The sequence below is a fragment of the Monopterus albus genome, unplaced genomic scaffold, assembly GCF_001952655.1.
Source record: "Monopterus albus unplaced genomic scaffold, M_albus_1.0 scaffold62.1, whole genome shotgun sequence".
Taxonomy (NCBI): Eukaryota; Metazoa; Chordata; class Actinopteri; order Synbranchiformes; family Synbranchidae; genus Monopterus; species Monopterus albus.
This window is the reverse complement of record NW_018127942.1, coordinates 1,956,730-1,976,069: the sequence shown is the minus strand read 5'-3', so window position 1 is coordinate 1,976,069 and position 19,340 is coordinate 1,956,730. Positions and strand designations below refer to the sequence as shown.

At 40.1% G+C, this 19,340-nt stretch overlaps 2 protein-coding genes across 2 annotated transcripts; one reads left to right on the top strand and one right to left on the bottom strand.

The window, feature by feature from the left end:
- The first annotated feature begins 7,062 nt into the window (after positions 1-7,062).
- chgb (chromogranin B) lies at positions 7,063-11,481 on the top strand. Its single transcript, XM_020603764.1, has 7 exons — positions 7,063-7,221; positions 7,387-7,433; positions 7,528-7,618; positions 7,994-9,473; positions 9,699-9,798; positions 9,972-10,082; positions 11,103-11,481. The coding sequence occupies exons 1-7, from the start codon at positions 7,182-7,184 to the stop codon at positions 11,181-11,183; spliced, it is 1,950 nt and encodes a 649-aa protein (XP_020459420.1). The 5' UTR covers positions 7,063-7,181; the 3' UTR covers positions 11,184-11,481.
- A 225-nt stretch (positions 11,482-11,706) lies between these two features.
- Positions 11,707-18,267, bottom strand: trmt6 (tRNA methyltransferase 6 non-catalytic subunit). Its single transcript, XM_020603765.1, has 12 exons — positions 18,004-18,267; positions 17,560-17,690; positions 17,260-17,369; positions 15,270-15,361; positions 15,082-15,165; positions 14,870-14,994; positions 14,552-14,722; positions 14,195-14,349; positions 13,901-13,986; positions 13,116-13,218; positions 12,721-12,807; positions 11,707-12,170 (listed from the first exon to the last, which is right to left on the bottom strand). Exons 1-12 carry the CDS (start codon positions 18,120-18,122, stop codon positions 12,009-12,011), a joined length of 1,425 nt encoding a protein of 474 aa, XP_020459421.1. The 5' UTR covers positions 18,123-18,267; the 3' UTR covers positions 11,707-12,008.
- Positions 18,268-19,340: the final 1,073 nt, after the last annotated feature.

The following is a 19,340-nucleotide window of genomic DNA, read 5'->3' as shown; positions in this document are numbered from 1 at the left end:
TCATGGTCTTTGGTCAATTTACTGAAGGTGCGTCACAACCGCTGAACCTTTGAAACTGAGGGAGAATTCAGACAAATCAAATTTCTCTCTTGCTCCGGTCTCAGACTTGACTCCATACCACTTGATGTTATCACCCCTGTGAATAATGCTTAACATCAGCGTCAATTTAAGCAAAGAACTTAAGGTCACAACAGGAGAGCTGCTTCAAGGCAGCATCAGTCATCTTTAGTATCCTGTCAGTACGAGAGACCTACATTACACTATTTACATTACATCATGTTCTCCGTTGTATGCTAGGTCACAGTAACAAGGCTATAAATCATTCTTCCTTTGTAGTTTTTGCATGTTTTGTTCAAAAACAGCTTCCTGTAATGCTTTTCTGCGTAGAAATAAAGCATCATTGACAGCATACACTAAAGTACTGCATTGTTTTAGAGACTTACTAGTCAGCCTAAGGAGAAGACATTGTTCCTAAAGGTATTTTGAGTGATTTTCAAGAACATAATCTGGAATTGAAGTCTTAATTTTGCAATACAAAATAATCCCCAGTGTAGAAACAGAGCATGATGACCTGTAAATTATAGTTTTCCTGCACAATGGGTCTTGGGTGACTTTCCTGAGCAGCAGTTAGTAGGGAAAAATCAATGGCATGGAAAGGCTGTGGTAATCTTTGATTTAAGGGATCTGTTTAAATCAAACTCAGTTAATCACCTGTGCGTTGAGATTAATTGGGAAGCTAAATAGATTTCCAATTAAGTTGATTTAAATGTACTTGAATAAATTTCTGCCTTTGTTTATAGTGACTGTGAAGAACAGGCTAAGGAACTGAAGATGTCTCCTCTCGAGCTCTTTCAAGTGACATATTGAAGTCATATTGTCCTAGTGCTGCTAAGACAAGTGCAGTAAGTCAGCAACAAAAAGCCTTCTGAAAGAAAGGAAGCAAGGGAAAAATGACAAACCCTTGAATTGTTTTTTTAATGTCTCATATTTAAAAAAAATTGCTGCGTTCCTGGCTTTATGCTTTGTGAAGATTTATTTAGTTGGAAATAAGTCTATTTGCAGTCTGCCATCAATATGCAAAACAACAAGCTCATACAGATCACACAAAACAGTTCAATAAGAAATAATTATAGCTCTACAATTCACTTGTCAGCCTGGCCTCGTACATTACTGTAATAAACAGTTTGATGGCCCTTGTGGAAAGTTTCTATTGATCACTTCTTTACAGCTGAGCATCTGCCCAGCTGACAGAGTTGTGTAATTGAACTAGTTTGCATCAAAATCAATACTCATGATGAAAACCCAAGAGAAGAAAGCACATGCAGCAGTACTGGCCCATTAATTTTTAATTCACTGCAGAGGTCTGGTACAAAAGGTTGGTACTCATCTTCAAACGTATGGCAGCCAGTCTTTTGTTAAGCTTAGGGAAATTAAATACAAGTAAGAGCAACTTAATGTCTGGAAAACAATATGAAAATGAGTTTAATACTACTCTATAACTATTTTTAATAGTAAAACTATGCCCCTTTCTTCCAAATTAACTTAAAGGGACACTTAAAGCCCTTAGAAGTTATTTTCTCAAATAACCAAATTCCTAATATGAGCAACTAGATCCTACAGGAACACACATATGAGAGATTTGTGTATAAATATTTTTGTCATTTCTCTCACTGGTGTGAAGTGGGTGGGACTAGCAACACTTGTGACAACAATTGTTTGGTTCATTTCTCATGAATGCACATCAGTTTTTTTGCACTGAACTCTTCATTCAGCTTATTTTATATAAGTCACATACAAAGCAAGAATACTGATACCAAAGCAAAACATTTAAATAAGTGCACAAGGGCTTTCAAGAAACATAGACATTTCTCAGTTTTGATTATGCAGCTATATATGATTATGTAATCATAGAAAGAATGACCCTTGTTCGTTTAATATAATCAAATGCTATTTTGTTCAAGTTGTACCACAAACACTTTTCATGTTATGCTCTATATCATCTTGTACTGTAAACATTTCATGCATTTCAATTCAACTGTTGCCACAACCCTAAGAGGAGCTGTTTTGTAGCAACATTGCAACAAGTACCACACACAGTTCCCTCAACAGGTAGTATAGAGTACCTACTGTAGTTTAATTATTCCTCTGAGGACAATATAATGTTAGAGATGTCACAGTACTCATAAAAACTGGCATGCTATTACCTATAATTAGTCTTCAGTTGCTTGTCAGATAAGGAGGATAGTTAAAATCCCGTATTGCACAGTAAATCAGAGCAGAATCTTTTTTAAGGTCCATTTCAATCTGGCCTTTGGGTCCTTTTGAGTGCTGTACTGAGAACGCACCCTGCTGCTACAACAGTGATGCTAATGGCAGCAATGTTACAGTTTGGGCTGTAGATTCTGGTAACAGTCTGGTGAATAACTAACAGCCCTTTATCATCCTGTCTGATAAATGCATAAACAACAAAACAGCTTCATAATGGCTCCATTTGGCCGTGTAGGTATGCCACTTGATACATAGGGTCAAGGTCTTAAATGGAGAGCAAGTAGCACACGAGGCAACAATATGATGCAGAGCGCCATGCGTTGATAATGGTAATTCCAAAAAATAAGTTATCCATTCATATTAAGCAACAAGTCTTTATTTTTGAACCAAAGTTAATAGCCTACATCTTTGACTGGATATTGCCCCAAAGAGCCCGGATACAAAGTTACCATCTTAATAGCAAGTGTGTTTTTATGGGTTTTAATTTCATTCCATCATTATTTTACACCATCTAGGTCAAGGAATGAATGATCAAGCTCAGCATGATATTTGTGGGCTACAGGGAGGATTTGGTGCCCACATTTTATGGCCACAAATTTGCTGCTGTTCACCTTTCTGTTGGACTCCATGTGTTACTTTACAGTTACTGTTACAGGTTTTGGAGCGCACCCAAAAACACTGACATGCTTTGTCTGTGGCCACACATTATATTCTTTGCTGCCTATCTTCCTTTATTGTCCAACAGTCACCTGAGGCCGATTTCATAACGACACACTTTTAATATGAATTAGATCTTCAGACTAGATATTAGACAACTGTCTCAATTTATCTGTGGCACAAGGCTATTTAGTTATTTTACCATTTTAAGTGTTTTACTATGCCTCCATGCAGGCAGTAGCCATGACCAGAGGCATCATGTTTTTAGTTTGTCTGTTCATCCATACATCTGTCTGTACATTCAGCCCATTCTTGTGAATGCAATATGTCAGAAATGCCTTCAAGGAACTTCTTCAAACCTGACACAAGTGTCCACTCGGATTCAAGGATGAACTGATTAGATTTTGGCAGTCAAAGGTCACTGTCAGCTCGAATCGGTCCCATTCTTGTGAATGTGATATCTCTGGAATGCCTTGAGGGAATTTCTTTAAATTTGGCATAAATGTCTAATCAAGAACTGATTAGATTTTGGTTGTCAAATGTCAAGGAGAAATTGTCTAACATGCACTAGTCTAAAAATGCATTTTAGACCTGATTTTAAGTCTAACATTATAGACTACTCTAGCATGCCTTTTTGAAACTGACTCCTGATTGTCTGCACTTTTTATTGTGTAGTCTATTAAAAAAGCTTTGAATGAGCACAACTGTATAACCAGGCGGGCGTTGACTTTTTTTTTTCTTTGCTAATTCTGAGTCTGAGTTGGACTGAGTCCTTCTTGATAACCTAATTTCATATCTTGTCTTAAAAAAGGTTTCAGTGTCAACAATAAACAATGTATACAGCATGATAGCAGCTCTGGGGCAGTACAACAGTGATTTAGGCTAAATGCTAATGTCAGAGTGCAAATGTTAACAGTGACAATGCTAACATGCTGTTGTTTAGACAGTGTAATGCTTACCGTGTTCAGCATCTTTTGATTGTTAGTTGGTTAACATGCTAACGTTTGCTAATTAGCAGAAAGTACAGCTGCTCAGTTCTGAAGGCATTTGGTGACAAAACAACATTTTAGAGAATTTAAAATGGCATAAATGAAACATCTGAGGATCACTGACATAATTAGGGTTCATCCTCTAGGGACCGTGAATGCATGTAAAAATTTAATCGCAATCCATCAAATAGCTGGACCAGAGTCACATACAGAGGAAGATGCTGAAACAGAACAAAAAAAAAGAGAGGAAATAAGCAGCAGTTAATACTTTCAGATAAGTGTGCTGTCAGACAGTTACATTAGATAACTTTTTTAGTAATTATCAAGAGAATATAAGGATAATCACTTTATTTGGCCAAGTATGTTACACACACCAGGAATATGTTTCCAGTACAGAACAGAGGCAGCAATCTGTGGCGCCAACTCACACCAATGGCTCTAACCATCAGGGGCAACATGGGGTTGAGTGTCTTGCCCAAGGACACTTTGACTGCAGGCACTGTGATCCAAACCTCCAACCTTCCGGATGGGACATGTCCACTCTACCCACTGAACCACAGTCACCCCCACCCCCTTTTTTTAATGGCGATAGTGAGAACTTTGCTTTAGATATTCATCTGATTGTGCTAAAAAAAACAAAACAATAATAAGTGGCTCTTCAAAAGGAAAATAAAATTCTTCTTTACAAAATATCAGACAATAATAATATATTAACCAGGCAGATAGAAGCAAAAGGAAGTGCATTTGATCACAGATGATCATACAGAGATTCCCCCATTATTCTTGGAATTTCATCAAAGCCTCTCAGTAGTTTTGAGCCAAATATGAAGCTTGTCCCCACCAAAGATCAAAGCCAAGCTGAGGCTTTTATCCAGTGTATTGCATTGTGCTCATTGTGAGTTACTTGCCCTTTGTTCATACGTGTAAATGGTCATGACGAGAGGGGTGGTGTTGTTGCAGACAAGGGCCGATGAGTCGTGCTCTCACAGGCTGTCTGTATGCATTGAGCCTTTCCTCTGAAATCCCTCTGTCGCCGCCTGTAAGCTACTGTCTCTTCACGGCTCACTAAAATATTAATCAGGCCTGGGGCAATAGCAATAAAGGCGACAACAACCTATCCACAGCACCACATGTGTTATTCAGCTCGTGGGACTTTTATGAATTAATGATTTTGAAGTCCGGTGGCTGGATGGCTCACGCTGGAGTACTGACCCTCAGTCATAGACATGACTTCCTGCCTATGTAACATATAGGAAACTGCAGAGCTCCTCAAAACTGCTGCAAAATGTTACATTGACAAGTGTCCTGCTATTATTCACACACTCACAGAGATTATGTTCACTTTGCGTATTGCTTAGATGTACAATACACTATCTGATGCTCCAGTTTTATGCTCCGACCACTAATTATTGGAAGCACTGAAGCGATAACAGAGATAGATGTCAATGACCAGTAGGCACAAGATGCACAGGCGAGAGAGCAAATTTATCGAGCACAGTATTTCCACAGTATTTTTGCTTGCAGCTGTGGCAGTTTCTGGGCTTATGGTTTTCAAGACATGAATTTGAAAGTGCCATACATAGAGGTCAGTGCTGTGGGGTAAACATTCCCATTGTTCTCAAGCTGTTTAACGAAATTATAAAGGCAGATTAACATTCTCTTGTCAGTTCATTAAGTACACTTATATGGTCTGATACAACAGTGTGTTTAATTCTGTTATTTAGCTTAGTCTCAGATGCTGTGGACAAACTAACAAACACCTGCAGTACAGTTCAAAAGCACAGCAAACTACATTGTCCAAAATGATCATACAGCTGAATCAACACCTTCATGAAGAGAGGATATAATACAGCCCTGTTGTAACAGACTACATTTCTTTTTACCTGTTAAACTGCCAAATGAATTTATAATAGACTATACTGTGAATAATTTTAAAATAATGGTATCTTCTTTCACCTTTTGACTTGTTTTTCTCATTTCACCAAGAAAAGACAAACTGCTGTACATGGAAGCAGGAAAACAAATCATGCTAAGCGCCAAAAAGAAGATGGCAGCAGTTGTCAGTTTAGATGTCCTGAGCTGTGCTGAGCTGAGCTGACGACGTTTGTGTTCCGGCGCTGCACGTCAGCTCATCCCAGTCCAGGGTTTGTTATGAGACAGCAGCAGCCACTGATTAAGACAGCCTAGATTTATGGAAAGTTGGGAACTGAAAGAAGTTTGAAATGAAGATCAGCTTACTGTCCTTTCACATACACACAAGTGTTTGCAGTTGTTAGTACCATATGTACATTTTTAGTGTTTCTCTGCAGCTGTACTGAATTGGCAGTCACATAATACTCCTGATCAGAGCAACACTGCTAATCTGTAACAAGTAATGTCAAAGGCATAATGAATGAAGTTATACAACAAAAGCAAAAAGTTGTACCTTGTACATGTCACTTCCCTGTTAACCACAACAAATATTGATCCAAGTCGCCACTGTATGGCTTTCTTCTACTGGTGCTGAAGCTCACCAGTTTCCACAGGAGACTGGATGGAATGTGCTGAAGGCCAAATGAATTATTGAGGAGTCAGTTGGCCAGGCTTCTGACTCAGGGTTGTCTGTACTGGTCTACAGTATCATGAAGATATCTGCAATCCAATGTAATCTAGTACTTTATACATGCAATAAACAGAAAGAGAAAGGAGGTGGTATAAAATTAATACCTTCAAACATAATGCACTTCAGTAGAAGAATAACAACGGCAACATATGCACAGGCTGAGCTGGGCGAAATTCTGTGCTCTAAATATAATGAACATTATAAATCTTTACAACGTGGTGTTGCAGGGTCGTGGTCCCAGGTTGCATCAGTATAGGAGTCTTCGTGATGTTGTGTCCACCCCTGTGCATGTCTGTCCTCGGGCATCTCGTGGCATTAAACATAACCACGCTCCATGAACGTCTCCTAAAACCTGTTTAAACTATCACCTGAATGAACTGTGACAGTAACTAGATTACTAATTCGCTTTACGCAAAATGTCGACATTGTGCGCGCATCAAATTTCACTCAAGTCACTCTCTTTGCAGGTTTAATGAGTCATGACATTAACAGAGCCCAAAGCCTTCCTCCCACGCTTCTTCAGCCCACTCCTCTCTATATCTGAGGCGCTCCTCTGCTCCAGCCGTCAGAGCAGCGGGCGCCCAGTCAGCGCAGCCCTCTCCTGACGCTACGGAGAGACGGGAGTCGGTGCCTTTTCGCAATTTGGTGGATTTACCCTCGCCAAGATGAGACTTATTTTTGTTGTTATTGTGGCTCTGTTGAAAGGTAGGTGACCCAGAGATGGGGTTTCTTTTAACACTGAAGTTAGAAAGATGAGTTTCAGGACCATAGAGAGAGACACCGATGACTCCTTCACTTTAACGCATGCAACCCGTTTCCACATTTACAGCAACTCACACATTTTAACATAAATACTTTGTTCTAATGCAGACAATCTAGCGCTTCCAGTGGGAAAAGAAGGGCAGAGGGGAGATGCGGTATGAGTTTCTAATTTGATTATTACGTGTAAAATAGTAGCTGTGCAGACAAACAGCAGAGAGCAACACATTTAATGTATTGGCTTTTTTGCAGGTTACCCGGTGTTTGGTTGAAGTCCTGTCCAAAGCTCTCTCCAAAACGGACTCCCAACTGGATCAGGAATGCAAAGGCATTTTCCAAGCAGGTTTGTTGCACCAAGAAGATTTTTTTTCACAGCTGGTTACTTTTCATGCCTAAATTGTTCAAATAATCCAATATGTGTGGAGATAATGAAGAGTGGCACTAATATCTTGGCTACCAGCTGTTGCCATAAACAGTAGTTAAGATTTAGCATGTCCACAGTTTTCTTGCCACTTCAGTCAGAAAATTAGAATTTTCCTGGTCTTTGAAGTGCAGCCCTTGAATTGAACTAGTAAATTATGAAACTAGTGGTTCACCAAATCCTCACCAGTATGATCTAATATGAATTTAAATGACAAATCCCTCATAATGTGTTCCTAACTTAATAATTAATAATTACGCCTTTAAAAAATAAAATCTCTCTCATCTTTTGTCTCAGCTGTTAAACGCGACCCAATGGACAAGAAGAGTGGAGAGGGGATAGTAACTCATGGAGAAGTGGTCAAAGAGCCCATGGCAACAGGAGCAGATGTCAAAGACATTGAGGCACTCCTAAAAGCAGTGGAGGAGAAAAAAGAAAATCCAGAAGACGAGCGCAGCCAGGAGTCTTGGAATCTGGGTGATGAGAAGGAGAAGAGACACGAGAACGAAGAGGGAGAAGAGCGGGAGAAGAGGAGCAGCTCGAGGTGTGTAAAATACCACCAAATGAAACACAAACGAGGTGAAGAAGAAGAGGATAACGAGTGCAGTCAAGAGAATTTGGGTGAAGAAAAGAGATCAGAGGAAGAAGGCGAAGAGAAAGAGAAGAGGAACTGGAGACCTGGAAGATACCACCAAAAAAAACATAAACGAGATGAAGAACCTTTGGGAGAAGACAGGGAGGAGCCAGATGAAGATCGTAGCCAAGAGTCCTGGGATGTAGACAAAAGGCATGGGAATGAGGATGAGGAGGAGAGATACAAGCGCATATGGAAACCTAAACATCGTTACCACCACAAATTAAACCTAAACAAACGTGGTGATGAACCATCAGAGGAGGAGGAAGAGGAGGATGATCGCAGCCAGGAATCTTGGGGTCTAGACGATGAGAGAGACAAGAGGGACCCTAGACCTGGAAGATACCACCAGAGCAAACATAAGCCTGATGAAGAGCCCTCAGAAGAAGCCAGGGGAGAACCAGATGAAGAACGCAGCCAAGAGTACTGGGACTTTGACACTGGAAGAGAAAAGAGAAAGTGGAGACCCGGCAGATACAACCCAAGGAGACACAAACGTGATGAAGAGCTCTCAGAAGAAGTCAGGGAAGAACCAGATGAAGAACGCAGCCAGGAGTACTGGGACTTTGACACTGGAAGAGAAAAAAGAAAGTGGAGACCCGGCAGATACAACCCAAGGAGACACAAACGTGATGAAGAGCTCTCAGAAGAAGTCAGGGAAGAACCAGATGAAGAACGCAGCCAGGAGTACTGGGACTTTGACACTGGAAGAGAAAAAAGAAAGTGGAGACCCGGCAGATACAACCCAAGGAGACACAAACGTGATGAAGAGCTCTCAGAGGAAGTCAGGGAAGAACCAGATGAAGAACGCAGCCAGGAGTACTGGGACTTTGACACTGGAAGAGAAAAGAGAAAGTGGAGGCCTGGCAGATACAACCCAAGGAGACACAAACGTGATGAAGAGCTCTCAGAGGAAAAGAGAGAAGAATCGGATGGGGAGCGCAGTCAGGAGTACTGGGGGCTTGAAAAGAGGCATGGAAAAGAGGGAGAAATAGAAAAACATGCATGGAAACCAACACACCGCTACCACTATAAAAAGAAAATTCACAAGCGTGTTGGAGACTCATCTGAAGAAGAAGAAGGACAAAGGGACAATTCAGAGAAATACGAGGAGGCTGCGAAGGACAGGGATGAAGCTCTGAGGTACTTCTATCTTGCATCAAACCTAACAATTTCTACTGTTAATTCTGCAAAGTTGTATTTTACAGCCTGGAGCACAAAACACTGCAGAGTTCACGATTACCAGTCAGACCAACAGGGATCAACACAACGTTTTGCACGTCAAAATTAACAAACCCTTTAAGCAGGAATCATGTGCTCACATGATAACTACTGGTAGCACAGAATGTAACTGAGGCCATTTTTCAGGTATCTGGCAGAGAAGCGCAATCCCTGGATCTACAGAGGCTACTACCATCCCGCCTGGTATAAAAGGGATTCAAATGGACACTCTGCAACCTCGAGTAAGGTAAACATAATGGGATCAATTCATCTTTTCATCTGTATGTATGAAACAGAAACGATATAGTTGCTAATTCTTTGTACCTTTAGATTCAAGACAAAAAATGTGACCCGGCACATAGTGTTTGCATTGCATTGTACAGTTCAGACATATTGTGGTTCTGCTTTTAACGTGTTCAGATGGATGAACTGGCCAAGCTGCTGAGCGATAAAATAACCCAGCTGGCCAACCTTTCTAATCAAGGGGAAGCAGACAGGAGCATACACCCAAGAGCACTCACCCCACAGGAGGTAAAAACTGCACTTACTTGCAAAAAATGATCCATTTCACTGATGTGAGGACATACTGTATTTTTTGCCAACTACACGACTAAAGTCTCGAAAATATATTTACCATGCAACATAAAACCTCACATATCTGACTGACAGAACACCAACCAGCCAGAAAACTAGAAATTTAAAACTACATTAAAACAATTCAAATCAGAGAATCTCCCAAGAGACAACAGTGAATACATACATTTGTATGTCATTATTCTCTGTTTGGCCCATAATGTAAAACACTTTACTCTGAGGCCATTTCCATAAACAGTTTGCACCACCTGACATAGCAAAGTGATGAAGCACATGACAAACCTCCACCACACTGTTGCACTGGGGGAAAAAGCCGCCATGCTCATTATGGAAATGTCTACATGGAGATGTGAGGCTTGAGTCTTCAGCACAACAGAGCATCCGTTAATATGCATCTGTGCAAAGGCACATTAAGAACGGTCCCACACGAGCGTGGCCCGAGTGCGTGACGGAAAGCTAACTAGCATATTCATGGGCAGAGACTTGCTCTTCAGCTCCTGTAGACTTGGGATCTACTGCCTACAGATTAGTTCTTCTTCACATCACTTGTCCTTTTAGCTTGTTTGCCTCATTTTTATTTGCACTCCACACCAGCCTTTTATGACTGTACCAGTAATCACAACAAAGCCCTTAATGAATTATATCCTTCCAGAGAAATCAAAATCATAAAATGCCAATTAGGAGTTAGAGACAGACTAGTCCTCCCTATCATATCATAAGCAGAAAAACAAAATAGGGAGGAGAAGGCATGGTGATATATTGGTTCCATGGCATTACAACTTAAGGTATAATAAAGGAATGTTTAACCTAAATGACCAATACAGCATAATATGCACATTTTGAAGCAGCCATGGGGAAACAATGACTATTTAATACCTATTTCTATTCTAAACATGGTTAAAAACAGGTGCTGTGACAAAAAAATCTGATGGCATTTACTTGTACTTTGCTTTGCAGGAGAAAGAGCTGGAAAACCTAGCAGCAATGGACTTGGAGCTGCAAAAAATCGCCACCAAGCTGCATGACAACAGCGCATAAGCCAGGATGGACGTCACTCCAAGGCACTATCGGCTATCAGCAGATAAAAGCTTCAGTCTTACTGTATGTCTGCCAAGTAATGTGCTTACAATGTAACAAAAACAAAAACAGAAGAAAACTCTTCACTCGACTTATTGCATCACTGTTTGTGATTTCTGATGTTATGAAATTTGTTCAGCATGGGAATGATTTTGATGTTTATACATGTGAGAAAATAATGAGTCTAATTGTTCAACAAATTGTGTTCTGAAGAGTTTGTTCAGTCTGCACTCAATAAACAAAATTATTTCGGGACCAAGCAAATGCCTTGTCAAATTATTCCTCAATGAAAATGTGTTAACACATTGGGCCTTTTAGTATCACTTTATTTCTGTGCAGATACAGATGTAGCCCACAGCAAAGCCACGTTAGCGGCTGGATCACAGAACAAATGGCACTTCCTGTAGCGATAACATAAAAAGTTATAAACTTAAAAACTGAAGATCATTAACTAGGGGAAAAAGAAAAAGTTTTACACCTGGTCTCAAGGTGTGAATCACAAACCTGTCATTTACTCTCAACACAAAACCAATATTTCAGCAGTTCCTTACATAACACAGACTGAGCTCAGACAGCGTGAATGGGCTTAATTTACTCCTCAGCATTACTCCATCTGCACTGATCTGAATACACAAAAACCAGTGTTGATGAATGCAAACCAGACACTGTCCCCCTTATTACAGATGTGTCAAATCAGTTCAGCAGAAAAGGAAGTGAACGCTGGAGGAAAATCCCGACAGGCTGCTAGGTACGTGCCCTTTGAAGACCCGATGTTTCTTTATTGGTTTATCCTTCAGTGTCTGTCAGTTTCAGTCTCTTTGGTGCTGGTTCCTCAGCTTGTTGGGAACATGTGGGTTTGGAGCGGTCCATAACGACAGAGGTCCCTGAGAGGAGGTAGCCCCCGCCCCCACTCATCAGTAGCAGAGGATGCGTCCTGTTAGGCAACACCTAGGGACACGACACAAAAACACAGTCAGGAGACATTAATTCTACAGGAAGGCCAGGGCTAAATAATGAGGGGTGCCGAGAGGGAAGAACTCCCAGCAAGCAAACACGTCATGATTTTAGATCATAGCAAGTTGAAGATTTTTGATTGGAAGTAGCAACTGATTTGATAATGTCACCAGAAACTGTGGGAAACTGTCATTTGTCTCTATTTAATTATTTATCCTTTATTTAACCAGGAAGGTCCCACTGAGATATAAGATATCTTCTTCACGGAGTCCTGGTCAAGATGTTAGCGCAAACATTTTTACACGTTTAATCTTCGTAATCTGTCTAAAAATAATGCTGCTGAGACTGAGTCAGAACAGTAAAAGCAAAACAATGAGCTCAAAGACAGTAAAATGCTCCATGGTGCTGAGTCAAGGGGAAATTCTCTATTCCCTATTAACAACCCTTTTGACAACAGACATAACCATTTGATTCTCGTCAATAAAAGAAAATTGACTGGAGAAGCTTTAGCGGTACAAAAACAAAAAGACCCCCACAACTGTACCTGATAATGTCTGAGCCAGGTGTCTGTTAGTCTGAGGTTGACCGTACCACCTTGTTCCTTAAGCTTTGTGTAGCACTCAATAAGAGGCTGCAGAGATCAAGGGGGAAGAGATAAAAAATGAAGCATTAAGGCAGCAGAGCCAGATATAACACAAAGAAAGTGATCATTGTAGCAACATAAGCACAACCAAGGTAATAGGCATTGTTAGTCTTCTGCAATGACAGGGAAGTCACAGCAGTAATGTCGTAAGGACATTTCCCGCTGGAACTCCAAGCAATAAAATGTGTGGAGGCAGAAAATGAGAGGTCCTTCTAAGATAACACATTATCATCACATGGCAACATCGACAGTGTTGCTGTGTTGCTAGTAAATGTCACTAGTCGAGATAATTTTACCTCCTTGTACTGGGAGTAGACTACAAAAGGCCTGGAGGGGGAGAGGAATTTGAGCAGACCCATTAGGACTGGCCAGGGGTGAAACCGACTGGCTATAACCAACCTGGAAGAGAAACAGATGATCAAGCAAACTGGTGAAATATGAGCTACACTGTCTACAGTACACTATGTTTTTGGAAATGTGTAGGTAGGCACATCACAATTTAACCTATCAGTGCATGTGACTTACTATGGAAAGGTGCAAGGATTTAGTACCTTCCAACTGCAGACATTCATTCCATACTTTATTTAGCTGATAAGAGGCTGATTTAGAACAGCCTGGGAAACTGTGCTCTGTGGTAGTATTTATGACATACTGCTCTGATGTAGGAGACCCAGAGGAAACTCAATAGACCAATACTTGTACTTATGGCTCGAACATCACCCTGGCAACACTTCACCCATCAATCATAAAGAATCTAGAAAGCAAGTTCTTCATTTTGCATGACAGGAAAATGCAAATCAGTCACTTTGTTCACCTTGTGCTAATCGCTGTGTGTGTGTGAGCTCAAGAGAATGAGAACGATTTATCAAGTTGGACATACGTCATGATACTTCAGTCATCGTTTTTATCCCAGTAGTTCTATTTTCATTACTGCTGTTCACCTCATAGCACAGTTCAGAAGTAACAAAGCAGAAATGAAAGAGACATGAGGCTGATGTTGAAGAAAAAAAAAAGCAGAACAGTGCAGGAGAACAGGCATTAAAAAAACAAACATATTAGAACAACACATTTTGACACCGACCCGTCAGCATTTCTGCCTTCCAACAGGGCAGCAGCAGCTGCCAGCTTCTTTCGCTTCTCCTCAAGCTTCACTTTCTTTTCCTGAGCCTAGGAAGAGAGAGAGAGAGAGAGGTGTTGATGTTCTAGATACAGTTTTGATTTTTCTATTTCTATCTTCAAGCAAGAACATGAGTAACACCCAAATGCTCCAAAAGGTAAACCAGCTTCTATGGTTTATCTTATGAACATACAGTAGTACTGAAGTAAAACAGAAACTAAAGATGTCCTAAGTGGGATTTATAAATAGCTGGCATACTTTGGCTTCTTTGCGTTTCTCCTCCTGTGTTTTCTCCTGGTCCTGGCCAGTGTCATCACCAGCGCTGGTCTCCATGCTCTGTTCCTCTGGACTGCCCTGCTGCGTTGCATCAGGCTGGCTTTTCTCCTCCTCCACCATGCTGGACTGCTTTTCATCTGAAATATTGGAGGACATTACTTCAGAATTGTGTCACAAAATAAATACAAATCCAAGTACGATTCTGTTTCACATTTTTGGATATTATAACCTATTGTTTTAATTTTGGAATTAGCTGATCCTTATTGTCTATGTCGTGGTTATCAGAGGACCTTTTTGCATTTGTGTAGATTTAGCTAGGAAATGTTTGGTTTGCAGTACCAGCACTGGAGTCCCTGCCAGTGGTGTGAAGAGTGCCTGACAACAAAGCATTGACATGGCAGATGGGAAATTCATGCAGCGTATCATGAAAATGTGCAGGAAAGCCAAAGCTCTCCACACCCGCCCGAACAGGCCCACCTCCTGGGTACATTTGGATCACAGAGCCATAGCCTGGATGAGGAGGAAAGAGAAGGTAATTATGCAAAGGGAAGATGTAAAGCTTCTGTTTGGAAAGCACAGGAAGAAGCATCTTTATAGATAAAGCTAAAATACTGTGGCAGATAAACACTAGCGAAGAATTCACTGTAATTAACGTACCCCCCATTCTTTCCATGACAGCTCCCAGCACGAGACCGGCACAAGTCTCAAACACCAAAACTTTGCTGCCAGCATGGACGTTTGCCAGAGTCAACATCTGGGCGAGGGTTTCATACCGCAGGTGGCTGCATCGCGCAGAAACAAACGCATCGTACAATCATTTCTTTCTGTACTAGGAAAGATGACTTTCACGCTTACGGTTGCTGACTTACCAGATCTTCCCCGGTTCCCGGCCATGGTACATCATAGCCAGGATGCGACAAGATGGTTTCAGAATTGTCACAGTGTTTTCATACCTGGAAAAGCACAAGATGGGAACAAACGATTAACATTAATTACTTCATGCTCCATTATTTTAAGTCTGCGACAGATTGTGCTTGTATAACTGAAAGTGACTCACTTCTTCTTTTTCTTTTTGATGTACTTGTCCTGGGCGTACTCAGTCTTATCTCTGAATGTGGAGCTGTTCTCTATCAGCTCTTGGATGATTTGCTGTGGAGCACATACACATACCGTCTCTAGTCTGTCTTCTGCTATACTACATTTTATCTGATAATTTAAAATTATCACAACAAGGCATGTGCCCATCTTTCAGGATTTTTCTAATTCCCTACTGGATTAATCATTGTATATGTTGGGGACTATTTTCATCTACACATTAATACACATTTGGTGAACATGACCAGGGCTGACTCCACTTAAACTACAGTGCTCAATAAAGAAACCTGTCATCCAGTGTAGCAATGGCTCATTTATATATTTTAATAGTTTTTTGTTTGATAAAGCCTTTGCTACACACACATACAGTGGGGCAAATAAGTATTTGATACACCGCTGATTTTTCAGGTTTTCCCACTTACAGAAAATGAACAGTTCTTTAATTTTCATCGTAGGTACACCTCAACTGTGAGAGACAGAATCTACAAAAAAATTCCAGTAAATCCCATTGTTAGATTTTTAAATAATTTATTTCCATTCTATTGCATGAAATAAGTATTTGATCACCTACCAGCAAAAATTCTGGCTCTCACAGACCTGTTAGTACCCCATGAAAATGACTAAGCATTTTACAGCCTGAGCTAGACATCTTATCTACACTAAACATTTCTAATACATAAAGTATCTAACCAATGTCTATCTAACTAAAAATACCTACCTAACATAACTCAACATAATCAAAGAATTCTAATCTAAAACAATGCAATAACCAACTCTAATAATCAACAGATGTTTACATTTGCCCTTTACCTTTGTTAGATTACATTACACAACTGTATTATGCTAATTTTTTGTTAGACGATTGAAAAAAAAGACAAATTTACAAATGAAGCAAGATTTTTCACAACTGCCAATTTTTATTGGAACCTCAGTAATTTCAAACATTCAGGACATTTCAAACTGTGCACAGCACAAGCTGAACACAGTAACCATTTTGGTCTACACAACACAGCCCCATTGAACACAAACAAACCTATGCAGGCCCTAATCCTTATTTCAGGGACCTCGACCATGCCATGTCTCCCTCCCGCTCTCTGTCACCCTCCTACACAAAGAACAATAAAACTCTGGCCCATACTGTATGCTAATGCTAGGAATACATACACTTCCGCCCCTCCCCCTCTGACCACAGACTGCCCTGTCTGTGATTTGAGTGAGAGCGATATCTGTTCCTGACTTCCACTGATAAACTTGTACTGTCTTGCTACTTGGGTATTCTCGAATTGTTTTTTAAGATTCTTAATTTGTTTTTAAGAGATCCTTGTGGTGTTTTCTGTTTTGAAATGCTTGTACTGTCTTGTTTTGGGGTATTAAAAATGGGGTAAAGACCAGAACCCAATAGAAGGATGGAGGGAGCTGAAACTCTGTGTTGCCCAGCGACAGCCCCAAAACCTGAAAGATCTGGAGAAGACCTGTATGGAGGAGTGGGCCAAAATCCCTGCTGCAGTGTGTGCAAACCTGTTCAAGAACTACAGGAAACGTCTGACCTCTAATTGTAAACAAAGGTTTCGGTACCAAAATTTAAGTTCTATTTTTCCTATTGTATCAAATATTTATTTCATACAATAAAATGGAAATAAATTATTTAAAAATCTAACAATGTGATTTTCTGGAATTTCTTTGTAGATTCTGTCTCTCACAGTTGAGGTGTACCTACGATGAAAATTACAGAACTGCCCATTCTTTTTAAGTGGGGAAAACCTGAAACATCAGCGGTGTATCATACTTATTTGCCGCACTGTATACACACACACACACACTGCTAATAACTTGTGTGGGCTTTTTCATGAAATTTAATGATAAAAACAATATAGCTTGTCCTTTAATAAAATAGACCCAACACCTGGTGAGCGGTGATACTTTCCCAATTATTAAAGCAACTGCTGATGTACCTGACCCTTCAGACCTTGCTTTTTGAACATCTCAATGTGATCTCTGGTCAGTTTCTGTGATTTTCCATCGTCTACGATGTTTCTGTTGTCTGTGCCTGCCTCCTTAGCATCTGGGGAGCATACATAAAGAAGGTTAAAGACAATCAGGCTATCAACAGTCCTTTACATGTTTATCCATAAGGTACGGATGAACATGAATTCATCACAAATGAAAATCCCGCTGGAGCCGTAAAAAGTAAGACAACCGTATAATTCAGATGAATGTGACTGCAGTGGAGCATTTAAAAACAGGCTACACACCACAAGAGCTCTCCGTGTCCTTGGGCTTCTGTGGCTGCAGCGTCCCTCCAGACACAGTCTCGAACACGGTGCCGTACAGGTGACCCACTGCATTGTCCAGGAAGAACCACTGTTTCTCAAAAACCACCTTCCTGGAGGTAGACCATGCACAAAATCGAAACTATGGAATGACATTTTAACGGCCCTCAATACATATATGTCGCAATATATACTTAACTTTAAAATAGATATACTTACCTTTAAAATGAGTTTGGTTAATATTTGAGAAACTTTGTGAAATTAACAAACAATTTCAGATTGTCTATCACTAGTGAGTTGTCATAGTTTAACTAACGTTAACCCTGGTCTGGGCCTCTTAATAAATCAAATGGAAGGATACACTGGCGTTGATGTTTGGTTAACTAACGTCACTGCAATGCGTATATTTTACGGTGTTTGACTTACTTTTTCGGTTGAATTTGCGCAGCTTTGAATATATCTCCTCGTTTCATCACAATGCAGTCACCTTCCTTAATTCTGTACTGAGAGTCATCGTCACCGCAGTCCGCCATGATAAAGCACATAAACCTGCTGGCAGGCTGCGAGGTAAACGTCGACTTCAGCTAATGATATAGAATCCCCGTTGGCATTACAGTACCCTGAAGGAAAAGCAAAACACGCCAAATTACTGCTTCCACGTGTTAGCCCTTATTTCCTTAGCTACTCAGGATGACTAAACGATTGCAGATTGTATAAAATGACATGCTTTAACGTGATTGGCTGAATTGTGTTAGGCCCAGGGCGACAATGTAGATTTCAGAATAATCGCTTAGCCTATACATCAATGGTATAAACAGGGCTACCTACAGTATGTCAGGGCTCTGAAAACTGAGAATTTAGCCATCGTAGTGAACTTTAAACGTTGGATTCACTACGGATCCAACGTTTTAATAATAGAAAATAATGGCAGTGTTTTCACTGAGTTCCATGTAATGTGATACAGTGATTCCAAATCAATGCCTTATTCATGAACTCCAGCCACTATAACACTACTATGGAAACTACTGTAAGAAAAAAAATAACCATTTTTTATTTTTAACTAAAACCAGACTCTAGAGTTGAACATACTCACACAACACACCTTCACACACAAACCATATGTAAAACTCCCATATATTCTTCTGTAAAAATCCTGTATCCATGTTCCACATTTTGTCTTGTTACTGTGCTGTTTTATGTTGCAATAAAAAAAGAAAGAAAAAGAAAGGACAATCAAGGATTTCTATTGAAATGTATTTACAAAAGCATGTAAATTGTATATCATATTTCCACATAAATTTATCATAAATTTGTGAATATTTGCAGTATGAATGATGAAAATTAATTCTAGCCAGGATGTTTTTTAAGTTGAGAATATTTACAACAAAAGTACAAATTCCTGAACACTATGACTTCATGCTGAAATTCATATATGGTAAACTGTTACACCTACTAGCCCATCTATTGGTGTGGGAGCTGATACTGCTGGATGGCATTTCAGCTGAGTTTTTTGGGTGCACACATGGCAGATGTGTGATTACATTATCACTCAGTCTGGGTGGTGGGTGTGTTTCATGGCCCATCATGGGACCAAGATCTGGTATTATATAACTGCTTTTTAATGGTGTGCCAGCTCCACCTACAGCTGTGTAGCAGTGAGACCATTACAAGAGCAAAAGAGAGCATCCTACACTAAACAAGAAAAAACAATGATTTGTTCCAATTAAAATATATGATGTGACTTCACATCTTAAGTAATTTTA